The sequence below is a fragment of the Protopterus annectens genome, chromosome 2.part1, assembly GCF_019279795.1.
Source record: "Protopterus annectens isolate FY-2018-M chromosome 2.part1, PAN1.0, whole genome shotgun sequence".
Taxonomy (NCBI): Eukaryota; Metazoa; Chordata; order Ceratodontiformes; family Protopteridae; genus Protopterus; species Protopterus annectens.
In genome coordinates this window covers 46610959-46637126 of record NC_056729.1, presented here as the reverse complement: position 1 = coordinate 46637126, position 26168 = coordinate 46610959, and the positions used below count along the sequence as shown (strand labels likewise).

The 26168-nt window shown below is 44.1% G+C and overlaps 1 protein-coding gene across 1 annotated transcript in view; it reads left to right on the top strand.

Annotated features, from left to right (window-relative positions):
* The window catches only part of LOC122793960 (arf-GAP with coiled-coil, ANK repeat and PH domain-containing protein 2-like), a 930687-nt gene extending 905769 nt beyond the window's left edge, over positions 1-24918 (top strand). Inside the window, exon 17 of the mRNA XM_044062015.1 lies at positions 22471-24918. Coding sequence (XP_043917950.1) covers positions 22471-22592 — 122 coding nt within the window. The 3' untranslated portion in view covers positions 22593-24918. The remainder of the gene's footprint in view (positions 1-22470) is intronic.
* The last annotated feature ends 1250 nt before the right edge of the window (positions 24919-26168 follow it).

The window sequence follows — 26168 nt, the reverse complement described above, 5'->3', positions numbered from 1 at the left end:
TAAGGAAACACTTGGAATCCTAGACTTCTCAGGTGAGCAGTCACCACTGCCAGACACTTGGTGAACACCCTGGGGCTGTGGTGAGACCAAAGGGCAGTGCTCGGAACTGGAAATGACTGTCTCCCAGGCGGAAGCGTAAATGTCTCCTGGACTCTTGACCTATCAGAATATGATAGTAAGCGTCCTGGAGATCTATGGAGCACATCCATGCATCCTTCTCCAACAGTGGGAGAATGGATTGAAGGGTGACCATTCGGAATTTGGACTTTTTCACAAAACGATTCAATGAACTGAGGTCCAAAATGGGCTTGAAGTCCCCTGTCTTTTTTGGCACCAAAAATAATCTTGAGTAAGTTCCTGATCCGATCTGGTCGGTGGGGACAGGCTGGATGACTCCTTTTTCTAGCAGCTTTGAAATCACTATTGCTGCCTGATCCCGCTGACTGGGTGGCACGTCCGGGATTTCCCTTAAGGGAAGGGGGGGCTTGATGAAGGGAATGAGTTAGCCTCCGGTTATAATCCGGAGCACCCACTGATCGCTGGTTATAGCTTCCCAAGCTTGTGGGTGTTCTGCAAAACGACCCCCGACTGGCTCCGGAGCTGCACAGTCGGGCAACAACTCAGGGACGTTGAGTGTAGGAAGAACCACGAAAGGAATCGCGGTCTCCAGAGTTACGGGGGCCTCTGCCACCTCTGGGGCGTCGTCTTCCTGAATCCCCCCCCCCCGCCTCTGGAGGGGGGATCACTGGGTGGAGTAGGGAAAGACCTCTGAGTTTTTCTGAACCACATTTTCCCTCCTCTCTGGGCCTTGGGGTAAGGCCTAGAGGGAGCGGAAAAGCGGGCCCCAACGGCAGTCAAGGTCTTGCCCTCCTGCTCGCACCGAGTCAGTGTGTCCTTCACCTTGGGTCCAAACAAAGATGACCCATCAAAGGGCATGAAGGAAGACTTGAAGGCCTCCGAATGAACACAAGCGTAACCAGGCGTGTCTCCTGAGGGCAACGCCTGTTCCTCAGCTCTACTCGCCTTCGCGCATACGAAATGAGCCTCATGGACGAGTTTACAATGGAAAATAAGGTAGTCATCTGGGCGCCAACAGTGTGGGCTAGCACCTCAGGTAGATTACCAGTGAGGGAGTCACTTAGCTCTTTAAGGAGATCCCTTTGGAGCCTGGTAAAATGACATAAGTAATTCAGCGACCGTAGTAAAGGCCGCTGAAGAAAGGGCACGCTTCCGCATCTATCCATGCTCCTGGAATCCTTATTAGGAGGGTGGATAGACGTTGAAGCCTCTGCCACGTCCTGCTGTGTGGCAGATGCCACCACCATAGCATCTACGGGAACTCCTTTAGTCAAAAATTCCTTCGGGGGGGGGGGGCTGAAAGAAATTTATTAGGTCTTGCAGGCACCGGTTCCACAGAATCAGGGTGTTCCCAAGCCCTTCGAGAAACCAAATCAAGGAGTTCATCGAAGGGCGGAGACACCCAGGAGGCGGAGGGCTGGGCCCCGAAGGCCTTGAGGAAGACTGACTCCTCAGCGGAAGGGGTTTTGGCCTGCCAATCTCCTCTCTGTCTCAGAATCTCAAGGATATCTGAGAAAGAGACATCATCCGAAGATGATTTAGGGGACCCTTCCGCGTCATCAAGGTCAGTGTCCGATGTGACAGACTCATCTTGGGAGTCCACGTGCTTCCTCTTGCACAATTTCTTCCGTGGGGGCTCATCCGAAGCAGTTCCGGATGGACCCCCCGGAAGAAGGGAACCCCCGATGGGGGTATCCTCAGGCCCTGGGGCCCCGCTGCCATGGGACTGCAATACGGCAGAAGCACCAGTCTCCAGGTCTAGGGATGGTGAGGTGGAAGCCTGCTGAGCCAGCAAGGACATGGCCAGCGCACTCCTCATGGCCTCAAAGGCGGGACCTCCAGACTCCATGGAGATCACTGGCCGAGAGGCCACGACGGCACTAGGGATTCCGGCAGCCGATGCTCCGAGGGGAAGACTAGGTACCGAGGCACCCAGTCCCAAGATGTTCCCCTCGGGCCCGGCTGAGGAAGTCCCAGTACCAAACCCTGAACCCGAGGACAGGGTAGGAACAATAGTCGGTGCCGATAGACCTCGAAGGGGTCTCGGTTCCGACCGTACGGCTCCGCCTTGCTCCACCATCACCGACTCCAACGGCTCTGAGGAGGTTGGAGGAGGAATCGAGTGTTTCGGAGGGGGGATCGGCTCCGAAGCCAACTGGGCCGGAGCCGAGACCATTTGAGCAAAAACTGGAGACTGGAAAAGCCTCTGAATAACCCTATCCAAATCCGAATCCGACAGTTTTGAGGATTTAGAGGAGGTAGACAAGGGTCGAGACGACTTTCCTCTCGGCTCCGACAATGTAGGGGACCGGCTCCGAAAAGGCTCCAACACTATCGGCGCCGGATCCGCCACAGCATGAATAACAATCGGCGCCGAAGGAGCTTTCTTCGGAGCCGAGGGGGAAGAGTCTGAGCTGCACACCTCCACCAGCTCCGAAACCATCGGAACCGATGGAGGTGATTCGCCTCTCGATACTCCAACCTGCGGCTCCGAAACTAATGGAGCCGAGGAAAGAGGCATCGAGGCAGACCCTTCGACCCTCGGCCCCGAAGTCAGTGGAGCCGAGGAAGAAGAGGTCGACTTATGCTTCTTAGCAGTCGGTTCCGACGGACTTGTCGGAGCCGACGACCTTTTCTTTTTTGAGGCAGTAGGAGAAGAATCCAAGGCTTCCTCAAAAGAGGGCTTAATAAGACCCTTCAAGATCAATTTATTTTTTCGCTCTTGAAGAACCCTAGAAGAAAAAGCATGACACACACTACATGTCTCCTGTAAATGTTTAGGTCCTAAACAATACACACATATAGAGTGACTGTCCGTAGTAGACATTTTGTAATTGCACCTAGTGCATTTTTTGAACCCTGACTTTTGCTCTTTGGACATGTCTGTCAGGATATAAAGCAGTGTTGAAAAACCAAAAACTTGGCGCCAAACTGTAGAGCGCGAGAAAAAAGTGGCACGAGCTCTCCAGAAAGAGATTTACCTCACAAGAGAAAACACAGTAAGAACACAACAACAACAACGGGCAAAAGCCCTCTAACTTAAACGGGCTTTGCCCGGAGAAAACAATAACACAGACTTCAATAAGAAGGGCAAAGGCCCTCTAACTTAAACGGGCCTTGCCCGACAGCGATATACAAGTATCAGAATAGTCAATCACTCACACACAATAATGCACAAAATACCAAAAATACACAAAGATAGCCGTTAAAACAGCTGTTGTATTAATTTCTGAAGAAACCCCAAGGTCAAAGACCAGTAAAAGGTAAAAAAAGAACACTTAGCTCCAGCCAAGTCGAGACCACGTCCAGCTTGTAAAGCGGCAAACGAGATCTGGGGAAGCAGGTGTGGTGCATCCTGGGATAGAGGGTAGCCCAGCCAATAAGAGACTTCGTTCTAGTGTACTAGTTGGCCGAGTCGGAGCCGATGGATCGGCTCGGAGCCCATCAGTTATGAATGTAGGCGAGATAGGATCCCATTACATCCTGGGGTTATCCATCCCTTTGTCCAGATAATAATTGAACAGTATAAGACAAGTACTTTGTTTTATGTGAAGAAGAATACTATTCCAAAGAGGTGGTATTATCTCTGTTATGTTCTTCTCCCTCCAGCATGTTCTACTTATGTTGAGAGTGGATGTTAATGCCCCCATTGGCCTTGTGAATGTGCAGATGTTCTTAGTGTTTCACTGTTGCAGTCATCACATTTGGGTTATCCCTGCCCGGATAGCCCTCGTCCGGCCAGAATACCAAAGGCTTCATATTCGGGCGTCGGCTACTGTCGCCTGCAGTCTGACGTCAGGTCGTAGGAGGTGTAAAGAGCGGCATCCGATGCCATTACATCAGTCTTTCTTATCACGTAGCCCGAAGCAGAAGCAGTTGGCACGAGTGAAGTCTTCGAAGGCTAAGTACCCCGTTGGGGATCCTTTTTTCTTGCTCTAACTGATGTCAGAGAAAGTTAATAACTGTCTCGCCTGTGGAAAACAGATACCTCGTAGAGATTTCCATTCTTACTGCATAACTTGCCTAGGCCTTGAGCACGACGTCCCAAACTGCCCTTTCTGTGCCTTGTTCAACCCGTGTACCATTCGTCATCGGGCTAAAATTCTAGCTAGGCATTTTCATACTACTACGAAGTTTCCCGGAATGGCGTCCGTCAGCCATTCAGCAGCCGATGTACTGCAAAAGCGTAACAATAGAGACAGACCGCTAAGGAGTAAAATTTATGACGACACTACCGCTAAATTGGTTGTCAGCTCTCCGGGCCTCGGTGAGACACTTTCACAGTCCCTGATGCCTGATTCTCTTCCAGTGCAGGCCACTGTTGAGACACTTTCGGAGTCCGCCATGCCACATGCCTCAATCTCCATTACCAATCCTGCGGTCGTCTCTACCTTGGATGGATCCGGAACCGCTGAGCAGGCACCAGCTTCCGAGTAGTGCAGAATCCAAATCTAAACCGTCGACCTCAGCTCAGACTACCGCTGTTGCAAAACCTCCGGAAACCTTGCGCATTGCTAGCAAATCTATGCCAAGAAAATCTTTGCAAAGACAACCAACATCCTCTGGCCTATTACCACAGGCCCAAATGCTTAAAATGGCAGAGGATCTCATTTACCTTATTAGGGGAGCTCAACCTACTACTACTAAACGAAAAAGAGACCTGTCCCCTGAGATTTTGCCTGAATCAGATTCTGACCTATCTGTATCTTCTGTGGAGCCAGATGATATGCAGACTGTGTCTGCATATGAGGATTCTGATGCTGAAGAATTCCCTCAGCCTCCCCTCCTGAGGATTTCTCATTTGGGGAAACCTTGCATACTCTCAGGGAGCATTTCAAATGGGAGAGTCAGGACTACCTTCAATCTAAGAAGAGACTTAGAAAATTTCTGGATCTTCGCCAGCACAGGCCCTTGGCCATTCCCCCTGTTTTAGAAGTGGTGGGTGATGTATACCTTGAGACCAGCTTAAGTCCTGATGCTATCCCTCCTGCTCCCAGGAAACCAGACATATATTACAGAGTCCCTGACTATCATACTTTTCTGTTCAGAAACCCTGCTGCTAACCCAGAGGTTATCACTCAAGGTCCCAAAGGGGTTAATGCTACTGCAGTGAAAAATCCAAACCCGTCTGATAGGGAATCCAGGGCTCTGGGTAGATGGGGAAAAAAGGTATACACCTCAGCTACCCTTGCTATTAGAGCACTTAATTGTCAGTTCCACATGATTAAATACCAGCAACACATTTTGGAACTATTAACGAAAAAGATTGCTACCTTCCCTACTATGACAGAATCTAAAGAATTACAGGAATTAAATAATGCATTCTGCCTGCCAGGTAACCAAACATTCTTTGCACTGTGACTTTGATGCCTTAGAAGCCTCTTGCAAGGCATCAGCCACAGGATCTGTCATTCATAGGCATGCATGGCTTAGGGAACAGCCCCTGCCAGAGAAAGTTCAACCTTGGATTTGGAAATGATACAGGATGCTGGTGTTGAATCCACATTGTCTTGAGAAGCCATTGTGTTTTCCTCAAGTACTAAATACCATGTACCTCAAAGTCCTGAGATAATCCCTTGCAGTAGTCACTGTTAGAAAAAACGTTAAGAACTCCAATCTTTCACTGGTGGTCAATAAGCTATCATTATAGATGTGTCTAGAAGACAGCCAGTCTAAGTCTGTCTTTAAAAAGAGATGAGATGATTTCTGCAGATGGAGGTGAGAATCTAGGTTCTGAAAGAGAGTCCTGAAAAAAAGAAGGGATTCTTGATAGTTGTGAAAAGACTCAGCAAAAATAAGGCAGCCATTCAGGTAGGAAACAATGTGAAAACCCTGTAGTCTGTAAATTACTGGAGCTAGACATTTTGTGAATATCCTTGGATGTGTGGAAAGTCCAAAGGGTAAAGAAGAAAACTAAAAATGTTAACCAGAAACCCTTAAACAGCTTTTGAAGTCGCTCTGAATGGATATATGATGATAGGCGTCTTTGAGGTCCAGAGTCATCAGAAATCATAGAGGAGAGTTAAGAGGAAAGATTCTGAAGAGTAAGCATGGTGGATTTTAGAACTTTTATGAAGAGACTGAGAAAAGACAGGTGTAAAACAGCTCTCCAGGTTCCATCTTTTTTAGGTACTGGTAATATCCTTGAATAAAATCTTTTGGTTTGTTGAGATTTTGGGACTGGTTCTATAATGCCTTGAGATAGCATTTGAGAAAGGATGGTAGGAGAGATTAATTTGATTTTTCTATATATGGAGGAACTCCAAGGTGTGGATGAAAATGGTTCGAATGCCACTTGTAATTGTTCCGTTTTATTTCAAGCTCCCATGAATCTACTGTGTTTTGCTTCCAAAGATGGGACTAGAGAGAAAGAATGCCTGCTATATTTAGAGGATGGCAAGGGTGGGGAGGAGAAAGGGAGGTGTAAGAAAAAGGTGATCCTGCATTTTTCTTGGTCTGTGACTGAACTTGAGCTCTACCACCTTTTTTGTTTGTATCCCTTTGCCACTTTTTACTGTACTACTGTTTCCCAGGGTTCTGGTAGAATGGTTTAAAGGACTTCTTGAAAAGGGCTGTCGCACTGCAAAGCTAGATGTTCATTGTGTTGCAGTACCAAGTGTTGGGAATTCCTGTTTGCTGGAGTGTATAGTTAGCCTGAATACCAGAGAATTCTACCATCTCCCTGTGATGACCCTGCACTAAACCAGTAATCAAGGAGCCTCAATTCTCTCCACTGGCACCTGTTGGGGGACGTTCACTGGGAGTATGACAAGGTCCACGTACACTATTTCCAGATGCAGCTCTCTGCAAGTGCAATTCCCCTTAAGAGCACACAGAGACCACAGTCAGTCCTGGCCTGGCTTCTGTCTTTTTCTCCAGATCCCCAATAAGACCCCCACTAGCACAGCTATAGAGGTGAGATCTCAGCTGAGTGACCAAGGCAAGTCTGAAGCTGCAGCACCCATCTGCATTTCGAGGCCTTGCCATCTACCAGATGCAAGCCTAAATAAAACCTTTAAATCAAAACAGCATCCACATTGCCCCAGCCTTCGCTGCCAGGTCACCGGCTTCCACAGCCAAGGTAACCACACAGAACCTTGTCAGACTGAAGCAAGATTTCATGAAATCAAAGCAGCCTTCCCCAGAAAAGAGTCCTCTGGCAGGAACCTCCTTTCTGAAAAATGAAAAAAGGACATCTTCCTCCAGAGAGCTTCAGATTCCTGTGATTATGATTAGGAGGCACTGGCTTATATTGAGTACTTACCCTCCCACCATTGACTCTTTCACTCGTGTTCAGAAAACACCTTGTTCTTAGCGTTGCCTCCTGAAGACTTATTTCTCTGGGCTGAGGAGGGGGGGGGGGTCACAGTTCAGAGAATGGAAGCATTCTTCAATTGGAAGTGCAGAGAGTTCCATCAGTCTCAAAACCGGTACAGACTGCTTCTGGATTTCCTTTCTCCTGCTATGAGAAAGTTTAACTGCTTCTGTAGGGTGCTTGTCACCCATAGACACCTCTACAAGAACACACTGGCAGATCCAGCTGTAGCTGGAGTCCACATAGGGAAAAATGAGGCCTGCATATGTGCACCTTTTGCCAAATAATAGGGAAAACAGAATCTTAGACCGATTTTGCAAGAAAATATAAATGTTTGCTGCCCTAGCTGTGGGAGCTGTTCACTGTCAGTTCCAAAAGCTCAAGTACAAATTAAACATGCCAAGAGTACATACTTCTTGAAGGGTCAAGAAGCACCACCTAATTAGATGGTTTTCCAGTTGACTCGTGGCGCCAGCCGAGATGAAATACTATACTCTGGGCTGGAAAATAACCATAGTATAGAAAGTAATCAGTCCCGCATAGACTGGATTCGGGCCTGCTGGATCTAGCTTTGTTTGTGTAACTTGAGCACTAATCCAGACATTCTCTAAAGTATTCAATGGTATTTATTACTGCTTGGTTGTAACTTGATTAAAGTGTAGCTATCATTCAAGTCTTTTGGATTAAGCACTTGGGCTTCAGACCAGTTGTTTTACATTAGGAAGGTTTGTGGCAAGCACTGTGGTGGCAGGACAGGTAGCTTTCATCCTTCTAAGTTGGGAACTGCTGATTGAGAGCCCAGTGTCCAAGTGTATTAGTTCTGGTTTAGGCACTTGGGCTTCAGGCCAGTTATTTTACATTAAGAAGGTTCGTGGACTGCACTCTTGTGGGAGAAGAGGCTGGACTCTGCCCTTCTGAGCTGGGAATTTTCTGGTTAAAGGTTTATAGTGCCTGAATATTTGAACTGTATCTTACTGAAATTGGTTCACCTTGTTTGCTCTAGCATAGACTAGATCCAGGCCTACTGAATCTAGCTTTGTTTATATACTTGTTGTTTGTTTGCTTGTTATTTCCCTGGAAGCTAATTCACCTAATACGCAACTTCTCAGCGCTTCTGTGGATCACTAGTGATATCTGCATTGCTTACTGTACTTATTTCCTTGTTTCACTTGAAAGAAAGTTACTGTTTGTCGATTTTGCATTTAGTTACTTGTATCACATTGCACTCAAGTTACCTGGCACTTGCTCACTAAAGCAATTATATAAGTCAGCACTAAAAATTAAAAGCACTACACCCTCACTCCCCACTGGCCCTTGTTTTCAATTAAGGATTTCCCAATATTATTCTAGCATGTCCAAAGGTCAGTTGTCAATCTCCTCTCCGGTCCAGCTGGTGAATCTGGGAATCTTGAGGCAATGTTATAACTGCCTCATGTACACAGACAACCCTCTCCTCCTCCCACATAACACAAATACTTGCGAGAGATGCAGCTATTTAGCCAAACTGGAGGCTGAGCTCTCTCAACTCAGGACTGGCAAGACCAGACAGGAGGAGAAGGCAACTACACACACCACAAAACCAGCCTCACATAATGCTACCACTCCACTGAATCAAACACATAAACACACAAAGACATACTGGAGGCTCTGAGTAAAATTTACCTAAACAGCAGAGGCCTCCAAAGCAGACACCCAAACAACTGCTACCTCAAGACACCCCACAAGCAACACATAAACCACAAAAGCAGTGTGCAAAGCAGTCACAGCCCTTAAGGCCAAATACAACACCAAACATACTTGTCATAGGTGACTCCATAGTCAGACACACTGACGTCCCACTCACCAGGCTGAACAAGGAGAGGGTCACAGTAAGCTGCCTATCGGGCTAGAATCCGCCACATAACACAAGCACTCGGGTCACTCCACAGCAAGTACAAATATGACACAGTCATTGTCCATGCTGGTGTGAACGACCTGAGACGCACCTCCCTGGACTGCATGAAAAGAGACATAGAGGAGCTCTCTGATTATGTAGCCCAGGCAGGTATGACCCTAACCCTGAGCAGTATCCTTCCTTCACCAAGAATGATGCCACAATATAGAGACAAGATGATCAGCTTTAACAATTGGCTTAATGTCTGGTGTCATTCAAAGGGGATCCAGTGTCTGTCTGCCTGGGATGACATGCTTGACAAGCCACGTTGCAAGGGACGGCTTGCACCTGTCACCCTGGGATTCCGGATATTGGCTAAGGCTCTTGCCACCCCATAGTGCCTTTTTAGGCAAGGCTCAAATTCTAAACCTACCACCCTAGAAAACAAAATGGGAAGAAATTGAGGGTAATGCTGCTCAATGCCAGAAGTCTAAATCTCAAAATGCACGCACTCGAGGCCCTTCTCAGTATGGAGAACATCGATGTCTGTGCTGTAACTGAAACCTGGTTCAAGGCTCCTGAGAGCACCCGGCACTATTAGGTTTTACCTCATATCATGCGTTCCGCCCCAAAACCCGGACCACTCCACAAAAGGAGGGGTGTATCCATATTCATAAAGGATACTCACACCTCCAGGTTGGTGGCAACGCATGAAGCTTCGGAAACCATCCAGGTGCAACTAACAGTAGGCAAAACTGCTCTACAAATTGTAGCATGCTACAGGCCACCCTCTCAAACTCAGGAACCCCACACAGCCTTCCTGAAGACACTGGAGGGTATAAATGTATCTCCAAACACCATCATATTGGGTGACTTCAACTACCCGAATATAGACTGGGAACATTACTCAAGCCCTAACTTTCTAGCCCAACGGTTCCTGGAGTTCATAAATTCAAATGCCATGGAACAGCTAGTCACTGTTCCCACGAGAGGAGAAAATATACTAGATCTCATTGTCACAAACATGGGGACAAAATGCTCCACACCGAAGTATATCCTCATTGGTGAGATCTGATCATAAACTAATCTCACTGGAAATCCACATCCCGCCCCCACCCCAAACAAAAAAGACCATAGTGAAGAACTTCTCTAAAGCAAACTTCACACTACTCAAGACTGGTGTGATATCCTTCAAGGCCCCTGAGTCAGAGGAAACCACAACCCAAGCTGCGGAAGCCCTTACAAATGCCTTCTATGAACACCTCCAGGACTGCATGGATCAGGCAATCCCAAATAAAACCAAGACTATTTCCACAAAGGGCAAACGTCCAGTCTGGTGGACCCCAGCCATTAACAAACTTTACAATAAGAGGAGAAAGCTATTACATGATAGAACAAAGTCCATAAAAGGGAAGTCACCCCTGATCATTATTAGTAAAAAAATACGAGCACTCATAAAATCAACTAAGGCCAATTTTGAGAGAAAAATTGCCATGGATTCAAAGGACAATCATAAGGCCTTTTTCAGCTATGTTAGGAACCTGGGTGGAAACTCACAGATATGCTCAGAATTAGTCCAAAATGATACAAAAATCACTGAACCCACAGACATTGACAACATACTGGCAGACAGGTTCAGTGCAAACTTCACAGACCTCCCCCCTTAAAGGAGAGATAACTATCCCAGCCGAGTGTAGCCTCCCGGACATCTCAAATGCGCAGGTGAAAGCTGCTCTCTCTAAAGCTAAAAACACAGCATCAATGGGACTGGATGGTGTCCCCGGCTGTGTGCTACACGAGCTAAATGAGGAATTAAACCCGCACATAAGGCAGCTGTTTAATCTCAGCCTTACCACAGGATACGTGCCCAAGGAGTGGCGTGACGGCAACTGTGGTCCCACTCCACAAAGGTGGCGCCTCACGGACCCTGGTAATTACCGCCCCATAAGCTTAACAAGTCTAGTCTGCAAAGCTATGGAGAGGATCATAATGGAGCTCATAAACAAAGATATAGGGACTTGCAGACATTGGACCCGACCCAGTTTGGCTTTGTCAAGGGAAGATCATGCCTTTTGAACTTGGTCGACTTCTTCAAATAGTCACCAAGGCCATTGATGAGGAAAGGCAGTCCATACAGCCTACCTTGACCTTGCAAAGGCTTTCGACACAATACCCCACTCGGGTATTGTAGAAAAACTTACCAGCTTAAATGTAAACCCATATGTCACAAGATGGGTTGCAAACTGGCTTAAGGACAGAACCCACAGGGTTAGAGTTGCTGGCGCTGTGTCAGACTCCAAGCCGGTCACAAGTGGTGTCCCACAGGGCTCGGTCCTTGGCCCCTATTGTTTGGCATCTACTTCTCAGAAGTACAGGCCAACATGGGAGGACTTTGGCTGACAAAGTTTGCAGATGACTGCAAACTGGGCGCCATAGTGGAAAGTGCATCGGACACTGATATCCTTCAGAAGGGACTCACGGAAACAGATAGCTGGTGCCAGAGCCATGGCCTGAAGTTAAACGCCAAAAATGTATAGTCATACCCTTCGGGAAAAACAAGGTAACCCCAAGCTACCATATAGGTGGCAATCCACTAAGCACAGAAGAGGTTATCAGGGACCTGGGGACCCAGGTTGACAGTGGCCTTTCTTTTGACACTCACATTGCTAAAGTGGTTAGAAAGACCTTCTACATTGCCCACCTGATCATGAAGGGATTCACATCCAGATCTAGTGAGGTCATTGTTCCCCTGTACTCTTCACTTATCAGACCAGTGATCGAGTACAATGCCCCATTCGGGATGTATCTCACCCGACATCTGCAGCAATTGGAGAGACCCCAAAAGTTCCTCACCAAAAGGATAAAGGGACTCCAAAATCTGTCATATGCTGCCAGATTGAAGAAACTCCAGCTCTATTCAGTCGCATACCGTCTGCTCAGAGGTGACATGTGCCTGACATACAAGGCCATGTCCAACCCGGAATTAATGGACATGCTCCACCTCAAAAATCCAAATCCACCAAAACCACTAGAGCAAGCGACTTAAACCTTAGCACGGATATAAATAGGACGTGCTGGAGGGATAGATTTATCACTCAGAGACTCCCTATGCTGTGGAATAAAATCCCAGTCCATGTGAGGCAGAGCACCTCGCTGACTCTGTTCAAGAGAAATCTAGACCTGTGGATGGGAGATCGTAGGTTTACCCCGGGAATCATCTCTGGGTCACTGCTGGACAGAGGCACAACAAACTAATGGGCACAGTATTTTTTCATATAAGGGGTGGCGTAAGCCACAATAATTTGGGCTAGGCTTATAAATGCCTTAGGGCAGATAGCCTAGTATAAACCTATGAACCTATGAACCTAACCATGTTCTGAAGGCAACAGTCTCAAGAAGGTTGGAAAAAACTGTTTGACCAATAATAATTATAAAATTTAAAGCTTGGTAAAAAAAAAAAAAAGACCAGGAAATTCCAAAATGATTTATTGGGGAACTCGTTCTCTTTAATAGGCAGATGAGCACTGTATTATTACATTGATTGAACCCCTTCAGAACTTGACTGTTTTCCATGCTGTGGTTGTTTTTCAGTCCAGTGTGTATAGTACAGGAAAATATTAAAGCCAAGGCAGAAGGGGTTCAAGCTAAGATGCTTGTGAAGACATTCAGGAATTGGCCAGTGTTGGCCTCCAGGTGTTCAGTCATCAAATGTGGCTGTTGTGGTCTGGGTGCAGCATTAAGGGCATCAGCTATGGGGTCTGTACTTTGAAGACATGTCCAGATGAGGAAAAAAATTCCTATCAGGGCATATTAAAGCAAAACTCCTTAATGGTGCAGCCTTGTATAAGGAGTTTCTCTTAGGACCTCCTACTAAGGAAAGTTTTTTCTGGGACTGGAGAAGGGGAAGACCAAGAACTGTGTCAAGGAACTCTGTCTTTCCCCACTTCCTAAATACAACAGACATTATCCTACTAAGCCTTGGCTTTTTTCACCCAAAAAGACAAGCATCCCAAAAGGGAAAGAACCAAGTTCCTTAAAAAGTGGTGGCAAAACTCTTGCTGTGTACCTGTGGGGAGTGGGTATTGTTTAAACCCACAGTACCTAGCAAGGATCAACTGTGACTACTCCAAGCACAACCTTTTCCAGCCCCAGCCCCCCTCCCCTCATCCCACACAAAACTAGGGAGAAGGCTTTCCCTTTTTTCATGGCTTGGAAACAGATCTACCAGAGCAAGTGAGTTCTCCATACCATAAAGATAGGATACTTCTTGCAGCTCTGGAGGATCCCTTCTTTCCTAGGAATATATTTGATCTCAAAACAACAAAGAAAAAGTATTCCAACCAGCTGCAGGTCCTTCTGCAACAGGAATCAATTCAACAACTTCCTGCAAAAAAGGGAGACGTGATTCTATTGAAGGCTGTCTTGGTTCCCACAAGGAAGGGATCCTAGAGACCCATTTTCACCTTTCAAAGCCAGACATATTGTAGTCATACCCAACTTTACAATGCTCAACCTTCACAAACTTCTACCTCATATGATGCCAAGAGCATGGATGTTAATGTTGGATATGAAGGTTGCCTTCTTTCAAATTCCTATTGCACAGGAACACAGAAAGTTCCTGCACTTCACAGTTATCTGCCTTACCATTTGTCTTATCTATTGCACCCAGAGTTTTCACTGTATGTTTGGCACCAGATCTTGAGTTTTGTGTTATCAATCAAAGTGATTTGCATCTACCTTTGACTGGATGACTGCTTGATATGAGAGGCATTCCGTGGAGAGGTCCACAAAGCCATGCAAACCACCATGTAATGCTCTCAAATGTAGGCCTTGATTCTCAGTGTCCAAAATTTTCAACCGTGCCCAGCAATCTGTGCCACCTTTTAAGGAGAACTCCTGGACTCTACTCTACTCTACTGAAGCTTTCCTTCCTCAGGACAAGATTCTCTATCTTTCCATCTCTCGCTATCCACTTCAGGCACATTCACAGCCAAAAATCTATCTTGGACAGAGATTTCCCGATATTTCCTGTAGCCAAGCTTCACATGAGAAAGTTGCAATGGTTCCTAAAAAAAATGGAGACCTCAGCAGCAACACATCCTGGAGATCACCGTCCCTCCCTTCCCTCTCTTTCCTTGCCTATAAATAGAGACTTAGTAGGAGAGCATCACCAACAAACAAGGGGCCCCATTCAAAGTCCAGGCTACCTACTCCGGTACTGACTTCAGACAGCTTTGATTTGGCCTTGCAGGGTGACCTGTGAGACCTGAAAGGGCTAGGAACATGGGACAGGCATATGTCAAGGCAGCGTATAACATAAAGGAAATGATGATAGTCAGTCTAGCTGTGAAGGTGTTCAAAGACAGACTGAAACTGGGACCCATAAAAATTCTGCCAGACAACACCACAGTCATATGGTACATAAACAAACGGGGGGTATCCAATCCTGCAATCTCTGCAGGTTTTCAGTGAAACTGGAAGTTAGCCCCAGAAATGCAGCTATCACCAGTATCCTCTTACATTACTGGGGGGGGGGGGGGGGGGGGGGGTTAGCAGACAACCTGAGCAGATCCTCTTGACTGAAAAGAATAGATGTTGAAAATAGAGAAACAATTCTCAACTTGATCTACCTTTGGTATACCCCATAGGTGGACTTTTGCATTTGCCCAGAATAGACAACAGTTCTCTGTCTCTCTCTATCTCTTTCAGCATTGCCGATGTTTACATGTTTTATAAACCTATTCACCTGTCACTATAACTCTAGTATGTTTGTGATTATCAAACTTTAATGCTTTCGCAGCCTGAGACTGAAATTGATTATTAGTGATCATTGCTGTCTTCTGCTTAACACATATAAATAAGTGAATGAATGTGGATCTCCTGTCTTAGAACAAAGTGTCTGTCATTCATCTAAACTTCACAGGTTGGATGATTTGTTCTTGATTCCTGCTAGACGTTAATTTACTTAAAAAGTGATATCTGTTATTAAGGAAGCCGGAAAACATGTCATACCCAAAAGTCATACAGTTTCTAAGTGGAAAAGTTCTTCTGTTTGGTGCCATTGTAAAGGATACTTACCTAAGGCAGTTTCTTTAGCACGGGTGCTAGAGTACGTACCTCACTGTATAAAAGAAGGCATATCCTACTTTTCCGTTAACATACGAGCTTCTTCTATGGCTGCTTGCCTCCCTGTTCACATCGTCACATATTACACTTCCATAAGGAGATAATTGCATGCAATACATCCTAGGAGGCAAACCCTCCCTAACCAAAACCTTATGCTATCTCCCTTTGAGCCAGTTGCCTCTGCACAGATCTAAATGCTTACCTGGAAAACTACTCTGTTATCCTTGACTTCTGCTAGACACATTTCTGAACTGCAAGCGCTCATGTGCATGGAATAATTCCTTATATTCCATAAAAACAGAGGAACCTTAAGGACTAATCCTAGTTTCATGTCTTAACCAGGCCATTCATCTCCCACTTATAGGGTGAACCAACTGCTGCTCTCTTTTGCTGAGGGCAAGGAAAGGAGAGCAGTGGGCAATCAGCCCATATTGAAATGGAAAATCAACTGCATTGCATTTTGTTATTACCAACATGACAAACAGGCTTCTGTCTTTGTAAGAGCACATTCTACCAGAGCAAAAGGAGCAACAACAGCCTTCTTTAAAGGAGCTACAACCCAGTCCATTCTGAAAGCAGACACTTGGTCATCAGTTCACACCTTCACTAAGCATTACAACTTTGGTACAATCTGCAGAGCCAGTCTTGCCTCTGCCTTTCTGCAGAGCCTTATCTCCCCTGCCCTGGCCAACCACATGATTAGCTTTGGGAGTCTTCCCAAGACTTAGCACTGCACCGCTTACTGTGATGAATATAGAGCAGTTGTGTTGGAAACTTAACACAATTGTAGATGTTCAGGTAGAGCACTGTTGCAGTATCCTCTTCCCCCACCTACTCTCTACTTTCTTCTTACCTGGGGTTGGGGTCAGTACCATGTCCTAACACTTCCCTGCTACTCCTTGTCCGTGTCTTCAGTAAGGCTGATACACTTAAGATACAAGCTGATCCGTGGTCCCTGGTGGCAAGAAAGACCAGAATGTGGCACCTGCTGATGACCCCTTTATGCTGCTGTTGTCCTGATGTCAGGTAAGGGAGGCTGTCTGCTGGCTGGGGGGGGGGGTGCAATTCTCTGTTATTCAGGCTGACCGCAGATTCCTATAGGCAGGAATTCCCAAGACTCAGTACTGCAGCATTGATATACTCAAAACATCTACAATTATGACAATTTTCCAACACAACTCTACCTTCTTTTTGTATTTTGGGTTGAGTGACGGAAAAATCTTTTTGACTCCTTAGGTAAGTTCTGTCTTTCATCAAATCTTCTTAAAACTTTAGCTGAAGATGTACCCAATAAGACACTGTCCAGGGGATCATTAAGTATCTGGGCCTTTACTTCTTCAGGAAGTTTTTGTGATCTAAGCCACGCTTACATGCACATCACTGATCCTGTTGCAGCTGCTCAGGGTACTGTGTCAACTGTATCATATGAGCACTTTAAGGATTTCTTTGTTATTTGAGAGAGAGAGAAGAAATCTTGCCAAATAAAGAGAATTTTACATTAGAGGACGGTAGCTCATCAGTTTTTGTATTCATATCTGGAAAAGTTGACAGCAGATATTTAGCCATAAGAGTCTGTTAGTTGCTTGTCCTAAAGGCTGTAATAGAAGATGTACAAACGTTTTTCTTGGTTACCTGCTTGGATGAAGTGGCCTCGAATAAAGAATTACAACTTAGTCTGCCAGAGATTTACGGAATAATAATTTGTTGGATTAAGGTACTCTGTAAAGGCAGTCAGGCTTTTTGGGTTTAGGAGACTGACTCTCTGGAGAAGCATGTGCGGTAATGAAAGCCTATTCCAAAACACCAGTGGCGGTGAGAATGGCAAGATGTTTAGGGCGATCAACTTAAGAGTTAACTATCTTTTCTGTATTTCAGATATTTTTCTTTTTCTATTGGAAGAAGTTCTTTGTTCTGTATATGATGTCAGAAAAAGATATTTTTTCAACAGGAGAATTTAATGACACATTTTCCTCCATCTCTGACTGCAGAGAGTCCAAAGATGACAGCTTGGAAGCATAATCCAGCCCTCTCGCTTCTACATCTGACTGAGACACACTATCAGAAGGGGAAGCGGATATTTTCCTTTATAAGTGGGAAGAGGCTGGGGGGGAGCAGACTGCAAGAACTGAAAAGCTTTAAAGAGCCTTTTGGCAAAACCCTTCCATTCATCTTTGGCTGATGGGATCGAAGGAAGACATACTTAGTTATTTAATTTTTTTCTTGAGGTGCCTTATCTTATTATCATAGTTAAATCCAATGTATAGACTTCCATCCTTGAATGTGGTACCTCTTTCCTTACAAGCAGTTGAGGGATACTGTCGTGCCTTTCCATGATCATTAGGGGTGTTCTTCGTAGTCAGCATTGCAGTATTAATCCTTGGGAACTTTCCTGCCATATAGAAGCCTGTGATCTGCCCAGTTTCCATAGTCTTAGCATCTTCCATAGTCTTAGCATCATCCCAAACCAACGGACATTGCGGTATGAGAAAGGTATCCATTGGCACCATCTTCATTTTTTTTTTCCTAGCCAATACAGTCTGATGCACTTCATGTGTGTTTTATATGCTCACAATCCATCTGTCTACTTATGTTTCCAGAGTTCATCTGCTTTCAGACAGGTAAGTACCCAACTGGGGAAATTTTTTCTTTAAGTAATGTTCAAAAAAGTTAATAACTGTGTGTCCTGTGATTAGCAAATCTTGCATAAAGATTTTCATTCATTTTTCTTGTTTTGTTTGGGGCCTCAGCACATCTCCTCTAACTGCTCTGACTGTGCTAAATTCTGTGCATACCCCTTAAATGTAGGGCCATGGTTCTCGCTGCATATATGGAATCCTGTTGTCTGCTTCTTCGGCAGTATCGTAATCTCCATCTTCTGTAGGTTCCGCTACTGCTCTGACAACTGCAGTTGTGATCCCAAAACGTCAAAATAAGAAAAATCCAGAGATCTAGAGTCCAGAGAAAGTGATTGCATCTACCTCTAAGGTGACAAGGACCTTTGTATTGGTTCTCAGTAAATGTGTTATGGCTCCTTAGCCAACTTCTTGTGGTCTCTAGAGCGAACAACAAACAGATGTTACAGGAGTAGATGCTTTGCCAGAGATGGCCTGCATCTGTCATTCTTGGGATTCCGGATACTGGCTAAGGCTCTTGCCACCCCTATAGTGCCTTTTTTAGGCAAAGTTCAAATGACAAATTCACCACCATAACGGGTACAAGCAAGCAAAATCTGAGGGTATTGCTACTCCGTGCTAGAAGTCTAAACCTCAAAATGCAGTCACTTGAGGCACTCCTTAAAATGGAGAACATCGACATCTGTGCAGTGTAAGAGAACTGGTTCAAGGCTCCAGAGAGCACCCCTTCATTACCAGGCTGTAATTCATACGACACCTTTCGGCCACCTAACCTGGACCGAAACACTAAAGGTGGAGGCGTGTCCATATTTATTAATGATACCCACACCTCCAGGCTAGTTGCTCAGCATAATGCATCCGAGATTGTCCAAGTGCAACTAACTCTGGGCAAGACCGCAATCCAAATTGTAGCTTGCTACAGATCCCCCACCATGCCCCAGGATTCCCACTCCTCATTTTTCTTGATACACTGGAAAATATTAGGGTACACCCCAACACCCTAATAATGGGCGATTTCAACTACCCCACCATTAACTGGAAAAACTACTCATGTTCCAACTCTTTTGCTCAACGTTTTCTGGAATTCATAAATTCCAACGCTTTAGGACAACTTATCCATACCCCCACCAGGGGCAGCAATATCCTAGACCTGGTCATTACCAACATGGGTGACCGGTGCTCCACACCAAAGGTCAATTCCTCGGTCAGATCCGACCAGAAGCTAATCACCCTAGACATCCACATCCCGCCCCCATCCCCCACTAGGGAAACTACCGTAAACAATTTCTCCAAAGCCAACTTCATGCTTCTTAAGACAGAAGTGGCAAACTTCACGACACCCATGCAGACGGGCAATAGAGGTACGACTGCTAAATCCTACACAAATGCACTTTATAAGCACTTACACGAGTGCATGGATCATGCTATCCCTTACAGAACCAAGATGCTATCCTCCAAAAAAAGGAAGCCAATTTGGTGGTCCCCTGCCATAAACAAACTTTACAACAGAAGAAAGAAACTATTGCGAAAAAAGAGTAAAATCCCATGATTGGAGGAACTCCCTGGTCAGCCTCAGTAAGAAGCTGAGATCCCTCATAAAATCCTCCAAAGCTAGTTACGAAAACAAAATCGCCACTGATTCTAAAGACAACCACAAAGCATTCTATAGCTATGTCAAGAATCTCAATGGCAACACTCAGATCTGCTCTGAGTTACAGCACAGTGGCACTAAATTTACAGAACCAACTGATATTGCCAACATCCTGGCAGATAGATTCACTGCTAACTTTACTCCCCTCTCACCCCCTAAAAGGCCCATCTCTATACCAGAAGAATGTAATCATGGCTGCACAGGTAAAAACCACACTCTCAAAAGCCAAGAACACAGCATTCATGGGACCTGACAACATCCCAGGCTGCATTCTACACAAACTACAGAAGGAACTGGCACCCCACCTAAGTACCATGTTCAGTCATAGCCTCACCTCAGGCTTTGTGCCCACTGAATGGCGCACAGCGACAGTTATCCCACTCCACATAGGGGGACCCACCACGGACTCCGGGAACTACTGCCCCATTAGCCTGTTGAGCCTGGTCTGCAAAGCCATGGAACGTGTCATCATGGAACTTGTAAACAAAGACATTGGTAATCTCCAAACTCTGGACCCTGCCCAGTTCAGGCTTGCAAAAGGCAGATCATGTCTCCTAAACCTGATAGACTTCTTTGAAGCAGTCACCAAAGCCATAGACGAGGATAAGGTGGTTCACACAGCCTATCTAGATCTCGCCAAGGCTTTCAATACCATCCCCACTCTGGAATTATAGATAAACTCACTAAACTAGGTATAAATCCCTGTGTCACAAAATTGGCTGCCATCTGGCTCACTGACAGAACCCACACTGTGAAAGTAGCAGACTCCAAATCCGACTTCAGACCAGTGACAAGTGGAGTACCACAGGGTTCAGTCCTGGGTCCTCTCCTGTTTGTATCTACTTCTCTGAAGTACAGGCTAACACAGAAGGTCTTTGGCTAACAAAGTTTGCAGATGACTGCAAACTAGTAGCCATAATCAAAACTCCTAATGATGTGGACATCCTACAAAAGGGCCTCACTGAGACAAATGCCTGGTGTCAAAGCCATGGCCTCAAGCTCAGTGCCAAAAAATGCACTGTCAACCCCTTTGGTAAAAACTCTTTACCCATGAACTACCACATAGGCGGTAGTCTACTCAACACCGAAAGTGTGATGAGACCTTGGGACACAGGTGGACAGTAGTCTCTCCTTTGATAATCACATCGCCACAGTTGTCAGGAAATCCTTCTACGTGGCACACCGCATCACAAAAAGTTTCTCATCCAGGAAAACAGAGGTCATTGTTCCCCTCTACCTGTCACTCATTAGACCCATTATAGAGTACAACATCCCTTTTGGTATGTACCTCACAAGGCATCTACAACAACTGGAAAGGCCGCATAAATACCTCACAAAGATGATTACCGGCCTCAAACAGATGCCCTACGCAGACAGTCTCAAAAAACTCCAGCTTTACTCTGTTGGATATCGTCTATTCAGAGGCGATCTCTGCCTAACATACAAAGCTATGTCAAACCCAGAGCTGTTGGACATACTCCACTTAAAGAAATCCAAATCCCTCTGAGCTACACACTCTAGGGACCTAAACCTTGTCACCACAATAAACAGAACATGCTGGAGGGATAGTTTCTTGTCCCAGAGACTCCCCATACTCTGGAACAAACTACCTATCTGTATCAAACCAAGCTCCTCATTAGCACTCTTCAAGAACAATCTTGATAATTGGATGGGAAATAGGAAATTCACCCCGGGGATCACTTCTGTGGCTGTGCTCAACAGTGGCACAGGAAAATAATTTTCTTGGATGGCGAAAGCCAGGGTACATTTTTGGCTAGGCTTATATAAGCCCTAGGGCCAATAGCCTAGTACCTACCTATGAGTAGCTATGTGACTCACCTCGACAAATAAGCAAGCTGTGTGGGAATCTTAGACATTCACTTCCATTTTCTCCTATGAGTAAAAAAATTTACACAAATTTTCCTCAAAAATTGAAAGAAAGCCTCCAGAGGGGTGCTTATCTGCCCAAAAATTTGAACAAGCTGACTGTCAAAACACTGAAGATACAGGGAAGATCTAGTCTGACTGAAGGCTTCAGTGGCAAAAAAGTTCTGGATTTTGGAACTCATATGTCTACTTTTATACCAGCATGGCCTCAAGCTACCTGTAATATACAGTGCTTATGGAAGATCCCTAAAGGGTTTTATCGTTTGGCCAGATGCCTGATCCTTGTCAGGCTATGTCCTATATAACTATATACTACTGCAACAGTGACCTAATTATGAACATGTATAGTATCCGGTGCACTAATTTAAGCAGTAAGGTATTAATGATTCAGCCCTTATGATATAATCCAAGATGCTGCATCTCCTGATACATTTTCATGGACCATCATTAGCAACAAAGTAAAACACAAGATAGTATGCTTTCTGCATCAGATAGGGTCATTATCACTTCATCAAACAGCATTTTCAGCGCAATTTTATCTAACACGTCATTCATCTAAATGTTCATACTGATATTGCAGTACAGTGAGGATTGGGAAATTTGCTGTTTCCCCACTGTAGTCCGATCTCTGAGTTGGTATATATATAATTAGCCGGGGATGCAGACCCCCCCCACATGAGGGAATTCAGTGAATGGCATTTTCAATGAAATGCCATTCAATGAAGTGATATAAACCCCATCAAATATTGTATAATCTGATACACTGCCTAGTAATGAGATTATTCTAAATGGTTCTTATGGCAAAAAAAAGTGATAATACATGTTTATGTTCATTTTAAAATACAGCTCACACTGTTCCTGTAGACTTGAATTCATTCATGCGTTTACTTCGGTTTCCTTTTTGCAGGTGATGATGAGACATTCCAGGATATTTTCCGAGATTTCTCTGACATGGCATCCAATGATCCTGAAAAGTTAAGTCGACGAAGAGCAGACTCACCACTTCCTGAATCAGATGAAGCAATGTGATTTCTTGGACGGCAGAATCAAATTAATGATGAAGAGGGGATAAAAGGTTTATGACATGGTGAAGATACAAGAAGCAATAACTTTTTTTCCTGAGCTGTCAGGAATTGCTTTAATTTTTACTTGCTGCTTGAACATTTGTTCAGAATTGTGGTTCCTTGTAAGGGAGCTTATACCTGCCTTACTGTTTAGTTAACATATAACAAGTTGACTAAAACAGCACTAGCCATGTGTTGCAGTTCTGAACTCAGACTGTAACTAACATATTGTAGGGATAGGGGACTCCACAGAGTAAAAGACCATCTTGGTTGCAGTAAAAAAAAAAAAAAACAACAAAAAAAAAAAAAATTCCTGCTAGAATTACAAAATAACTTTATTTTTAAGATAATGAACAAGTGTTGATTTGAAACTGTCTGCACAGCCGTAATTTTTATGCCTGATAAGTGTATGTTTTTTTTTTGGAGTGGGGGGGGGGGGTATAAGTTGTCTTTTAGAGTCCTTTAAAACTCTAGAAACTAAGTTGTCAAGAATTGTAGGTTGTGAAGCCAGTTCATAATATTTCTTTATGCTCGGAAATATTAATGGTCATGACTTTTTGATATATGTACATGTATTTTGAGGGGGAATATAATAAGGTGATTGGAGGGAGCTTGGAGAAATATGCAAAAATACTTTACAGTGAAGATGTGAAGTAAGTGAACACACTGCCAGAGCGAGTACTGGGGCGTTTACTTTGGGAATGTAAATAATTTGTAAGAAAACTGCATTTAGGAGTGGGAAAGAGTGCAAAATGTGCCGTAAGTGAATGAAGGTCATGGACTTGGACAAATTTGATTAGGCTTAATATTCTCCTCTGCTAGCAGACTCCATGTTTGTATAGAGCCCGGCAGCCATGGAGTGCCCCTGATTCACAAGTGATGCATCATAAAAAGGGCACAGTTTAAGGTCATCTTTGGGCAGATTTGAGCAAGGATGAGGTGGATAGTGGAAGAGGGCAGCTGCACACTGGTAGGCCACAACACCCTGGCATACTTGTTAGGCCATAGATAATTTTCCTCAATATTGGTATTTGAACAATTCAGTGAAGTTATACAGTACTGTTGTTTCACAGAGAGGGTAGCAGATGGTTGGAAACGACTGCTTGAAAAGGTAGTAGGATCAAAAACAGCAACAGCATATAAAATGCATTTGTAAGACATAATGCAGATCTTATGAGGGGATGGGAAGCCAAAACAAACTTTTTTAGAACTTGCAGTGTAAACAGTTGTTAGGTGAATGAGATTAGGCAAATCTCCTTAACTGCATACCTCTTTTCTTCTTTACATATCTCTTTTCTTCTCCTCTCCTTAAGAATTATGGACAAATGGAAGAATAACAGATGGACAACGGCTCAAAATCCTGGACATGTTTTAAATATTACTCCACTTAAAAATTAATGGAACAACAGGTTTTGTTTCAGCATGCATTTTCTAAGCAATAGGAAGTATGAAACACTAATGTTTGGCATTGCCAACTGAATGTAATCCTCAGTGATTTCCCAGAAAAATAAGTTTTATGAGGGACAAGGCAAAAATATGAGGCAAAATCAGAGACAGTTGAGAGGTATGTGTAATTATCAAAATTTATTTTAAAAGCAATAGTAGATGTCTTGCAAAAGAACTGAGGTACACAGGGCAGTATTTTGCATAAGAGTTTCAATTGTGTTACTTCCTGTAATTAAGCCTGATATGCTTATGTTACCCCTTGCACTAAAATCCATACTGTGACTAGTGTTACTACCATTGTAATTGATGGCTACTGTGTTGAGTTTTGTGCAGACATGTTTATATTTAAATAACCTGTTTTATATGTGCAATAGACTACTGTAAGGTGTACTGCAAAAACTACCGAGTTGTGCAGTCTTTAGAAAGTGTCATTCTCATTGCTTATCATTTTCATCTACTTTTGCGTATGTTGGGTGTGGTGTTTTATACTGTCAGATCAGCAGGTTGATAGATTTGATATGAACTTTTAATTTTGCAGCGTTTAAGTGAAATTACCTCTGGGATATGCAGTTTGAGGAAATAATTCTACTGCTTTTTATATTTTGTTACAGGGTAGTCCAACTTTGAACTTTGTATGTGGGATGTGGAAATACAAAGAAATCAAGTCACTGTCCTAACTGTGAGAATTGCAGTTGGAGCTTAGAAAGTGTAGTTTCAGTAACATGCTTTGTCAGGATTATGCTTGAACATACAAAACTGAATAAGGTATTTAAATAATAGTAATTTCTTAACCTGCTAAAGTGTTGAGGATTCTAGAGACATACTAGTACTCGTGTGTTTCTAGATAAACTCTGCTGGTTAAGCTGTGAAATGGTTGTCAATGTACTGTAAGTGCTGTTAGCACTGCCAGTTTACTACCCAGATTTCAGTACGACTGCCAGGTTCTGCACTCCCTCTTTTGGATTCTAGGTAATGTTCACTGAAGTCACTTAAACTAAAACCATTTTCACATGTTAAAGATCTTTGAAAGCCACTTTCACTGAAAACTCAACACAAACACTGTTGTTGAGGAGGATATACCCGTGTATGTTCCCCAGACCCTTACTTAAATTGTACAACTGTGGGGAAAGCCTAAACATTTTGCAATTGTGAACATGTTTCCACATATTTGCAGCACTGTACTACACTAAAAATCTAATTATCAACTGAGAAGTGAAAACGCATACCCAAGCATAAATCTCAACAAAAAATAGATTAAACTAGAAACAAGTGGGCGATGCATTGTTTCTTTCTCTGTGTATTTTCTATTTATTTCCAGTGAAAGAGGCTTTCAGTATGGTTTATTCAAGCAAAGTGGTTTCAGTGAAAATGTCTTCAGTGAAATGAGATGATTATTTTCATTTAACAGTATTTGATTGTATATGGTCTTTGGGGAGTTCAGGCAGTGAAAACAAGACAAAGCTTACTATCTAAGAACTTCATCAGCCAATGAAGTTCTTTGGTTTTATTAAAAAGAATGAAAGCGCTGAACTTACATATTTGGTTTTACTTTCTTCTATTAGAAGCATCTAGTGGTCGTTTTGTTCAGTTGTTAAATTTTAGGGGCCTATCATTTCCGGTTTGTTTTCAGAGTTTGCTATCTGTAGAATATAAAATAGCAATAATTGTTGGCTGTTAGTTCATGACAGAATTATCCATGTCACAGCAGTAATGTCTAGTAAATGGTTTATTAAAATTCTGCATGACAGGATCACTTAGATGTTCTTCATTCCACATTGCTGCAGTCCTAACTATTGGGTAGTCCGCTGTCCAGTCGGCCCGAATACCAAAGTATATGGCTGACGTCGGTCACGGCGCATTAGACTGTCAGTACGTCAGGGTACTAATGCGCATGACCGACGTCATATCCTCAGTCTTTTTTGCCGCATGGTCCGATGCAGAAGCAATTTTGCGAGTGCAGGTTGGCGTTCTGAAAGTTTCTGAAGTCAGAGTTTCAGACCGAATCAAAGTTGGCTAAGTACCCCGTTGGGGAATATTTTGGTTTTTTCTTGCCTCAGTATTTAACCGGATGTCAGAAAAAGTGAATAACTGTATT